The sequence below is a fragment of the Gorilla gorilla genome, chromosome 19, assembly GCF_029281585.2.
Source record: "Gorilla gorilla gorilla isolate KB3781 chromosome 19, NHGRI_mGorGor1-v2.1_pri, whole genome shotgun sequence".
In the NCBI taxonomy this organism is placed as follows: domain Eukaryota; kingdom Metazoa; phylum Chordata; class Mammalia; order Primates; family Hominidae; genus Gorilla; species Gorilla gorilla.
This window is the reverse complement of record NC_073243.2, coordinates 27,426,542-27,437,791: the sequence shown is the minus strand read 5'-3', so window position 1 is coordinate 27,437,791 and position 11,250 is coordinate 27,426,542. Positions and strand designations below refer to the sequence as shown.

Sequence of the window (11,250 nt, the reverse complement as noted above, 5' to 3'; positions counted from 1 at the left end):
GTTTCCCATTCTACAGGTGTTCCTTCTATAATGTTGTCTAGTGTCAATTTTCCATGATGTGGTTCTTACAGTTCATCCTAAGAGTTATTACTGCAGATTACATTTTCCCTCAATCACTTAATGAGGTATTTAAAACCAAGCCAGTACATTTAAGACCAAGCCTTTAGATTCTCTGTCCCTCACATCCCAAGCAATAAGCCCAGGAGCAATGGATGTGACTGGTGCAGACAGCCCTGCACAAGAGATGGAGACACATAATCACTACACACTGCCAAGACAAGTAACCAGTGTCCCAACGGTACTTTCAAGACCTTATGTGTCCTTTCTCTATCCTCCTGCAGCTAAGACAGTTGGATCGAATCAATTAAAGGGAAGTCGGGCATGCTGGCTCTTTGTAATCCCAGCACTTTGGGAGGGCGAGGCAGGTGAATCGCCTGAGGTCAGGAGTTCGAGATGAGCCTGGCCAACATGGCGAAACCACATCTCTACTAAAAATACAAAAAAAAAAAAAAAAATTAGCTGGGTGTAGTGGCAGGCGCCTGTAATCCCAGCTACTTGGGAGGCTGAGGCAGGAGAATCGCTTGAACCTGGGAGGCGGAGGTTGCCGTGTGCTGAGATTACGCCATTGCTCTCCAGCCTGGGTGACAAGAGTGGGACTCCATCTCAAAAAAAAAAAAAAAAAAAAAAAGAAAAGAAAAAATTACCCAGGTGTGGTGGTGTGCACCTGCAATCCCAGCTACTCAGGAGGCTGAGGCAGAATTGCTTGAACTCGGGAGGCAGAGGTTGCAGAGCCAAGATCACATCATTGCATTCCAGCCTGGGCAACAAGAGCAAAACTGTCCAAAAAATAAAAAATAAATAAAGTAAATAAATGAAAGGGCACTTTACTCATTCTCAGTGATTGCCACATTAACATTATCATGCTAATGGAGACGTTCAGTCCATGACACTGAATTCTCAGGTGTTGCACTTAAGAATTACAACCTAGAGTTCCTCTAGTTAATTCTAAGGTAATTACACAGTTGCCTTTGTATGGATCCCTTTGTATGTTAAGCCCCACTGTGGCCCCCAGAACCTCTGCCTTCAACTCATTTTGAAAACAACAAAGCAGGCCCTGGTCAGGTTTATGAACAGAGTATCCTCAACTATATTCATTCTTCTACTTCTCAACTCCACAACAATTCTTTAATAGCAGTGTTTTTAAATTAATGTAACCTCTTAGGGTACGTGTTACGGCCTTGAATTTGAATCTCAGCTCTGCTCCCTACTGTTATTTGAGCCAGAACTTCACTTCTTCGTACCTTGGTTTTCTTATATCTAAAAGGGGATACAGCCACTTGATTTTAGTGGGATGCATTTGGAATCAAATGAGATGAACAAATACAAGGCAGTGTCCTACGAAACATGGAGTGTGTAGTCTCTCTCTCATGCCAGTATTGAAACCCAATGGGTACCCTTTCCCTTAGCAGCTGAGGTTAGCTGGAGAGGCCAGAATTCCTGCTTTCACACCCCTCTCAGGGGAATGTTTGATACCACATCTGGCTCTGTAATAGTATCTCAGGTACAGTTAGGAGCAGGCACAAGGGTAAGGTGCTGAATCACCATAATATCAATGAATCTGTTATCTGATCAATCACTGGTAGGAGGTAGAGTACAGCAGATACATTCAGTGCTGGAGCCGCAAAGTGCTTTTCTCCAACAGTTTTCAGGCTCCCATGGCTGTTTGTTCACTTCCATTGTCCTCTCATCCATAAACCTCCCATGTCTGACCCCCAGACGTCTTCTACCCACAATCCTCCCTACCCTTCTAAGGTAACAGTGAGTGACTCCAACCCAGTATCTAACCTGACATCTAATGCTCACCTGGCAGCTGTAGCACCAAGAGCAGAGAGCATGGCTGGAAACCATACACGGGGCCCAGATAGACTTACAAGTTGTACCTCTCCACCATGACACAGGTTGAAGAACTGTACCCACTTCCTTTAGCATTAAGAATGCTGGGGCAGGTCAGGACAACAAACAAAGAAACTCAAGAGACTGTGACACCTGTTCAAGCAAAGCTGTGCTTAACAGATACATCTGTGGTTTCAAGAAGGATAAGCAAAAAGGGTAGCCATGGGAAGGAAGAAGAAAAAGAAAGCAGCCATAAAACACTTCCAAAAGGAGGTCATTTTCCCCGGTGTGAAATGCACAGATAATTTAATGTAATTTAAGATTTTTCCCTCTCAGGGTCTGATTTCAGAAAATCAAATTACAAAGTCATCATCACATCCTAGATTTATTACAACTGACCTGCAGGCAAAAGGATAGAACTATTACATAAACACTTCGATTCCATGTATATATCTTAAATAGAGGAGGAATTCAAACAAGAATACAGGATAAAATATTCCAAAGCTCCAAGAAGCAGTTATGTTACTGAGCTCCATTTTTTACAGACAAATAAGGCAATATCCCTGCACATTAGCTTTTTGATAATTTTTATACATTTTTCTATGGTACAAGAGAAAAATAACCAGAGCTCACAATGTACAGTTCTTACACTATTTTCACAGTTTGTGAACACTATACACCCTTTTGTTTTAATAAAGATACATTGTAATAAACTCCTTGCCCTTAAGTTTATAGTTTATAATAATCTATGATTAATACACTACTAAAATTGCCTTCTTATGTGGTCATCCACACAATAGAACGGTCAGATTAGCTCCTGGACAGTCAGAATTGCTTTTATCTCCATTTGCATAATGGCAAAGTGACCCTATGCTGAGCCAGATGGGAAGTTGACAGCAGAGAAACAGATTCCTCTTGAGTCCCCGGGAGCAATGGAGGATGATGGCTTGCTGTGGTCGAAGGCAGACATAGAGCAATGTCTCCTTTCAGAACAGTGGGAAGTCTAAAGTTTAGGATACCGTGGGGGAGAAGACAGGGAAATGAGGCAAGTAGATCAAAGAGATAATCACTTTTGAATTCTGCAATTTACAGGGATGTGACTTTAAACAGCACCATTCTCCCTTTATTGTTTGATAGTATTTATGACTGTCACTCTGAGAGGAGACACAGCAATACCTGCCACGATTTGGTTCTGTAATGGCATCACCTGCATCTCAGGCCATGACTGTTTTATATTCCAGTGTGCTTGAACCACTCACAGTGCTGCTTCACTGTCATACGAAGCCTAAGGTTCAGTGCCAGGGAGGCCCAAGCAAAACCTAATGAGAACCTGGCTAATGGGTAAGTGAAGAAGCACAAGATACTTAAATGGCCTCTTGTAACAGTGCTGAGGGTTTTGTTTTGCTTTTTGTATTTTTTTCCAGTAGAATTCCAATGCCAAGAAATGGTGATGGACTACGAGAGGTTCTAGCAGGTGATGAACATAAAGGCTGCCGTTTCGGATCCTCATCTGGTCCAATGTGTCTCTAGAAAAGATGCCTCTTTATCACCTACCACACCGGCTGGGCCCCACTATTCTTAGCCTTTTAAACACTAGCGAATATGAGAGATATGGGGCTAAAAATCCTTGGTAAGGAACATCCCTGCTAACTGTAAAGGTTTTTTGATATAGAAAAAAGGCAAAATATTGGATTAAGCGCAAGTCACATAGCGACAATAGACCACAGGGGAAGGGAAAGAGATTCAGAAACTGGAGACCTGGACCAGTGATGGCAAGAAGCAAACAACTGAGATTTGGTCTTTTGCTGCCTACTAGAAATCTTTATCTAATCAATCAAGGCACATTGCTACTAGCTACTTCTCCCTGTTAGTGAGTTATGATGGCTAAAGTATCAGGCTTGGGACCAAGGGGAAATATATAGCTGCTACAAGTTGTTCCAGATAAAATACTAGAATTAAAAACATCTGTAAACTTTGCCTTCTGTACTGTTTTCTTCTTTCAGTCCTGGTGGTTTGTGGCAGGTGGAACATCAAGCTGGCAGCACACCGAATTCTGAGAATGAAAAATTCTTAGGATCAGCACCTTCTTTGACAAGTGGCAGACTCCTGAGTCTTCCCAATGAAAAATAGGACTGGTAAAGGAGAAAAGAACACATTCTGTCCTGTCTCAATATTTTAATGTTCACCTCTTTGAACGCAACATGGTTTTTGGTAAAGATAAATTCATTCTAATTTAACATGATATTTCAAACAGGAAATTTGGCTGAGCACATCGATCCCCAAACATCAACTGTAACTGTAAAGCAACAGAATATCACATCAGTAATCTATTGCACTTGGTGAAGAAAGTAAATTCCTCCTTTGTCTCCCAGCTCCAGAAGGCAATGTGTCTCGTTGGCTGTGCAAGCTCTTCTCACTCAAGCCCGAGTTTCTATGTTCAGACATAGTACATTCATCACTGTGTCCTTCCAGGATTTGGAAGTCTGACAAAACACCATTCCAGTAGCTGCATCTCCAGGTTTTGAGTCTAGAAATGAATTTAAGATGTGATCTAATCACAGTCAACAACTTGATCGTACTGACTTCCACATTTCATGAATATGTTCATCACAAAAGAGCAGGATGAGGTCTCTCTGACCAGCACTAACACTGTGTGATCAATCAGGTATTACAAGGATGCACGTTCTAGGTGACAGGAGTATACAGACATGATGGAAACGAACACCAATCTTATTGCACATGGTGTCTGGGCGAGCAATAAAAACACTGTGATACGGGATGAAAATTCTTTACGTCTTGCTTCCTCTCAGCCCTTTTTTCTAGAGTCTGATGTAGCAGCGATATCAATCGACATACATGGGAGAGCTGGGAGTAGCTGGCATTTGATCCAGGATTTTACAAACATAGCATGCGACCTCAACGGCACGTTCTTCATACATCAAAATAAAGGGATGTTTCTGCAAGAAAATTGAAAACAAAAAAGTCAAAAGTTTGTATGACAGCCCAAACTGAACATTTTCCAATTTCTATAGAACATAGAACTCCAGGCTCCCAACCACACATAGCTGTGAAATACCGCAACACTACAAGTTCAGAGAGGCAAGTACAGCCTTTATTCCATGCAGATACGCTAATGGGCATGGGCATGCCTAGAGAGAGGATACGTGGTAATGATTTGAAGGTGCCACCTTGGCAGTGAGGTCTGGAAACTTATCTGTATACCAGGGAGGGTTTGTTGAGGAAGACAGCCAAGTTGTCACTCAGCACAAAACATAGCTGGAGCCTCCACCACACCATCTAAGAGCTAAGAAGAATGACGCAAATGCCAGTCGCTATTCCTCTTGGGACACCAATATAAATCTCAACCTCCATTTCTCCTATATACAACAGGAGGACCTTTTTACAAAAAGGTCGCAATCCTTTTGACCTCTTCTTTTGACCTTTTAACAAAAAGGCTGTAATTCTTTTGACCGAAAGAGGCCCAAGAGAAATCTGCCCCAGGAGCTTCTTCCCTGTACCCTCCAGAGCCAGGGCCCCAGTACCTGCTTCACTAACCCACCTTCTAAAACTCCATCCCTAGCAGCAGTTTTCTTTTACAGACTAAGTATGTTGACCAGATATTTTTACAGTCACTGGTGGACTGTGATATAAGTTTGTCACAACATCCTTGAAGAGCTAGTAGTTAAATGTGACAAACAAATGGATCTTTTCTTAAAATATTCCCACATTATTAGATCACAACACTTTCTCCCTGCCCCACCAATGCCATACCCAGTAGACTGCTTAAAACACCCAAGTTCCATGGGATGAATGAGAACTTTCAAAGAAATGGGAATAGGCTATACGATGTAAATTTGCATGAATTTTATAAAGGCAGAATAAACAGAAACTTTTCACTAATTTTTTTCTTATGGCTGCATCCCATATAAATAGACTATGCAGTGGAAAATGGCTTCTTAAAGTCAGAATTCTTTGGGGGTAATTTTTATAACATGTTAAGACCAAAATTTTCCATGAGAATTTAGCTAGTATTAGTAGAAAAATTATAACTGCAAATTTTCTCTTTCCAAATCTTTGTTTAAAAACATTCACAAAAAACACTCAATAAAGTTGAGACGTTTGTTTATGACAGAGAGGCCCACTGCTTGCTAAGTGAACCAGCATGTTAAGAGAGTTCCGGGGTGAGGATGTACCTACAATCCCCACAGTCCCACACTCACCAGAAGCTCTTTATACTTTGGCCTTTTGGATTCATCCTTCGTAAGGCTAAAATAACATAAAAATAACATTATTAAAATGTAGATTCATTTGCCTAAGTATTTTTCTTTTCACAGATGAAATATTACAAATAATGAAATAGTTCTTTCCTTCAGATCCAAAGTAACAACGCAGACAGCCTGCTAAACACAGTAAAAGCACATACAAAAAATTGTGACAGTCTATAATCTGAAGATTTATCTCTAGGATAGTCAGTGTAGGATGATTAGTTAAAAATTAGAAAAAATATTAATTCTTGAAAATTGACTAAATTATGGCATAGCTACACAGAATACTACAGTTAAATATACAAATGTTTTAGAAGTATAAAATTATTTGTGTACATATATGCTTTTCTAAGTGTAAATAAATAAGTAGACAGATATTTATGCAGACACTACCCAAGAGAAACCAGCAATCAAGTAATTCTGGGAGATAAATTACATATACATTTTTATCAATTTATCCTTGTTTTAAAAAAGTTTATACTCTGTATCTCGATATGTTCTTTGGTCCAAAAGTTTAAAACAATATAACTTCGCTGAAGACTACATCAGTATATAAAAATGTCTGCTCTGTTGACATTTTCTCCTTGAATTCTACCTTGCCTAATTAAAGCTGCCAAAAGTATTTTCATTTTGTTTATATTTACCTCATCTACCTTGGCCCATATCTTAATCACCATTCCCTTCCAACCTCAATTAATATTTTACTATCAAACATGAATTAATATGGGTAACATAGTTCACCTCTTTCTAAACTCATTGCTGTTTTCCATATCCCACACCTTCTGTAATGGATACTGCAATGTGCTATGTAGATTCCCTCTTTAAGAAGGAAGGACTTATTCTTCCACTGTGGGGCATGCTGCCAGCAGACAACCCTTCACTATCGGCCTCTTCAGGATTACCACAGCTAAAGACAGCCACCTTAGCCCTCCTGGGACAGTCCATCTCTAATGACTGATCCACAAAAGTGAATAAAAATCCAAGACCCTCATTCCAAGGCAGGTCAACGCAGAGTTGGCTGAGGCCTTCAATGACACGGCACTGCAACTGAACTTCTTCTGCCCAATCTCGTTTCCTTCTCATTGGTAGTGTTGATCCCAAGATCACTACCTAGTCAACTTCCTACACTCTTATCTCTGTCTCAAAAGCCTGCTTTCCAGGCATCCAACCTGTGACATCCTTCTTCTGGGTTAACTTCTCTTCTTGGTCAAGTACAGATGGCCCTTGAGCAACACAGATTTCAACTGTACAAATCCACTTATACATGGATTTTTCTTCTGCCTCTGCCACCCGAGATAGCAAGACCAACTCCTCCTCTTCCTCAGTCTATTCAATGTGAAGACAAGGATGAAGATCTTTATGATGATCCACTTCCACTTAATGAATAATATATTTTCTCTTCCTTATGATTTTCTTAATAACATTTTTTCTCTAGCTTACTTCACTGTAATAATACAGTATATAATACATATACAAAATATATGTTAACTATGTTATCAGTAAGGCTTCTGGTCGACAGTAGGCTATTTGTTAGTAGTCAAGTTTTGGGGTAATTAAAAGTTATATGCGGATTTTTGACTGTACAGGGGGTCAGCATCCCTAACCTCCACACCATTCAAGGATCAAAGCAGTCTATGAATTTTAAGTGCTCAGTCTTCCCATTCCTAAAACTGTATTTCTTCCTTACTGTGAATATTTGAGTGTCTGAGTCTAAAACTTTAGGACCAGGCTGACAATTATTTTCCCTCAGCACTCTGGTGCTGTGACTCCACTTTTTCCTGCAACTATTGTGGCTGGGAACAAATCTGCTGTCAGTCTTATTATCAATCCTTAACAGATAATCTGTTTTCTCTTCCTGATATTGCTCAGTAATTTTGCTTCAATACATAAATGATGATAAACAAAGGTATAAATTTAAAGGTAAATTTAAATATAAATTTAAAAGGTAAATTTATACCTTTGTTTATCATCATTTATGCACTGAAGCAAAACTGCAGAATATCAATTAAAATTTACTTTTAAATTTATATTTAAATTTACCTTTAAGCTTATACCTTTGTTTATCCTACATGATAAAGAGACTTCACTTTCAATCTGAAAACCTATACTAAATCAGTTCTCAAATGTTTTCTTTCCCCTATGATCTCTGTAAATATTGCTTCTCCAATTTCAGAGTTGCCTTCTTTATTTCCATTACATGCATCTTAGAACCTCTAACTCTGCAATCTGTTCTGATTCTTCACTGCTTTTCATATAATCTGTGCCATGCTGGGGGAAAGTCTCAGCTCCACCTTCTATTTCCCTAATTTTGTCTTCAATTATTTCCAGTCTAGAGAACATCAAGTCTGTTGTGTCTTTTATATCAACAGCTATGATTTTTCCATTTCCAAGACTTCTATTTCCAACCGCTTTATTTCTTCCTCAGTTTTAACTGAATTTATACCTTTATTTCCTTGAGCATCCTAAATATACTGATTTTCTTTTACAGCATATTTCAGACAATTTCATAAATCTATTTCAACTTAAAGTAAGTTTCTGTTCCATTTTGTTAAATGCTTTCTTAGCATTACACTTCAGTATTCAAGAATTATGATTTGCAGACTCATTTTGAAATAACATGTTTACCCTCCATGCATATCCATTCATTTGTTCAACATATGTCTGAGTGCCCCACTAATCACTATGAACTGAACTGGGAGCCAGGGATACACACATAGAGCAGTTTTACAGTTGCCTCTATTTCACAGGGCCACCAGTATCAAACAGGGTCCTGTAATGGACCTTTCAAGTTCCACTCCTATATGTTGGTATTAGGATAATTACAGTTCCAGTCCTCTGGTTGCAAAACCAGTATCTAAAGCCTTGTCATTGTGTAGTACCATAGCTTGCTTAAAGCTGTGGCCCAGGAAGTAACTGACATCATTTTTTTCATTCTCCAGAATGAAAAATGACCTGGAATACAGCAAGTCCATGGCGTCAGATCTACACAGCATTCTGTAAGTATTTTTGTTGCATTTTTTCACCCACACAGAGGTTTGCCTTCTTTGTAAAGCTGCCATACCTTTCTGGTTTTATATTTTTCTATTTCATCTACTGGAGCAGAAAATTATGTCAGTGTATAAACTTATGATGCTATTTGGGTTGAAATCTTAAACTATTAACATTGACTGTCTTCTGTTTCTGAATTACAGCTGACATTAATAATGTTATCAATAATTATATTAGCTCCCCTTAGACTAATAAGGTAGCCGTTAGCAAAATTAATTCCAATAAAAAATGTATTTCCTTAGTTACATTAGCCACATTTCAAATGCCAGCAGCTACCACACTAGACAGAGCAGATTATAGGACATTTCCAGCATCTCAGAAAGTTTTATTGGGAGAGCTTCAGCTCTATCTCCTAGTTCATTAATCTCTCTTCAATGATATCTAATCTGTTGAATCCAGCTATTGTTTTAATTTATGCTTTTTATTTCTAGAATTTCTATTTGGTTCTTTATAAATGTGTTCCCTGCTTATATTTCTAAGCTGCCTTTTTCTTTAAACTTATATTTTTTTTAGTTTCCTTTCATTCCAATATTTGAAGCCTTTGCAGATCTATTCCTACTATCCATTGTTTCTGATTCTCATTTCTTTTGCGAGTGTTGAGATTTTTTTGTGGACTATATATTCCACTTGACTTTATTTTTTGGAATCATTTAGTCCTAGGCTGAATGATTTGCTTTTGCTTCTGCCCATCAACTGGGGGCAAGAGGAGCATATCTTTCTAACCAGGGACTCTGAAAAGTAATTTTTCTTAAAATTAAATTCTCTAAGTATTTTTACCATATTCAATATGAATTTAGATGGCAAATCTACATTTGCTTGGGTTATCCTTTAATTTACTTTGACTCTTCCTTCTCTCCCATAATCTCCCTCCCTGAATTTCAGTCAACTTCAGAGCTCCACGGATTCCTCAGTTTTGCACCAACTCTTTTACATTTTAAGAGGGACTTTAGGTGGGGCACGATGGTTCACCCCTGTAATGCCAGAACTTTGGGAGGCTGAGGCAGGCGGATCACCTGAGGTCAGGAGTTCGAGACTAGCCTGGCCAACGTGGCGAAACCCTGTCTGTACTAAAAATACAAAAATTAGCTGGGAGTGGTGGTGCGTGCCTGTAGTCCCAGCTACTCAGGAGGCTGAGACAGGAGAATCACTTGAACCTGGGAGGTGGAGGCTGCAGTGAGCCAAGATCATGCCACTGCACTCCAGCCTGTGCGACAGAGCCAGACTCTGTCCTAAATAAATAAATGGCACTTTAAAATGCTTATCCAGGCCAGGTACAGTGGCTCACGCCACTGTAATCCCAATACTCCGGGAAGCCGAGGCAGGAGGATTGCTTAAGCCTAGGAGTTTAAGACCAACCAGGGTAATACAGTGAAATCCAGTCTCTACAAAATTTTTTTTAAGAAATTAGCCAGGTGGGCCAGGCACAGTGGCTCACGCCTGTAATCCCAACACTTTGGGAGGCCGAGGCAGGCGGATCACCTGAGGTCAAGAGCTGACCAACCTGACCAACATGGAGAAACCCCAACTCTACTAAAAATACAAAATTAGCCAGGTGTGGTGGTGCATGCCTGTAATCCAGCTACTCTGGAGGCTGAGGCAGGAGAATCACTTGAAACCGGGAGGTTGAGGCTGCGGTGAGCCGAGATCATGCCATTGCACTCCAGCCTGGGCAACAAGAGCAAAAGTCCGTCTCAAAACAAAAAAGCAAAAAACAAACAAAAAAAAAACAAAAATTAGCCAGGTGTAGTGGCACATTCCTGTAGTCCCAGCTCCTCGGGGGGCTGAGATGGGAGGATCGCTTGAGCCTGGGAAGTTGAGGTTGCAGTAAGCTGCGATCATGCCACTGCACTGGGTGCAGTCTGGGTGACAGAGTGAGTGAGACCCTATCTCAAAATAAATAAATAAATAAATAAATAAATAAATAAATAAATAAATAAAATAAAATAAAATAAAACGCTTATCCAGCATTTTAGTAGTTTCAGTGCAAGTGTTGTCCAAGATATCTAATGCACCAAAGTAATGTGAAGTGACCACATTCCTCCTG

General features: G+C 39.6%; 1 protein-coding gene across 3 annotated transcripts in view; it reads right to left on the bottom strand.

The window, feature by feature from the left end:
• Nucleotides 1-2,162: 2,162 nt before the first annotated feature.
• The window catches only part of MAP2K4 (mitogen-activated protein kinase kinase 4), a 123,454-nt gene continuing 114,366 nt past the window's right edge, over nucleotides 2,163-11,250 (bottom strand). For 2 of the 3 annotated variants that reach the window (XM_019013416.4, XM_019013417.4), the window contains 2 exons: nucleotides 6,114-6,159; nucleotides 2,163-4,850 (listed from right to left, as the gene is read on the bottom strand). In XM_019013416.4, the coding sequence (XP_018868961.1) occupies nucleotides 4,737-4,850; nucleotides 6,114-6,159 (160 nt within the window). In that variant the 3' untranslated portion in view covers nucleotides 2,163-4,736. The remainder of the gene's footprint in view (nucleotides 4,851-6,113; nucleotides 6,160-11,250) is intronic. The other variant, XR_008673003.2, reaches the window with a different exon arrangement.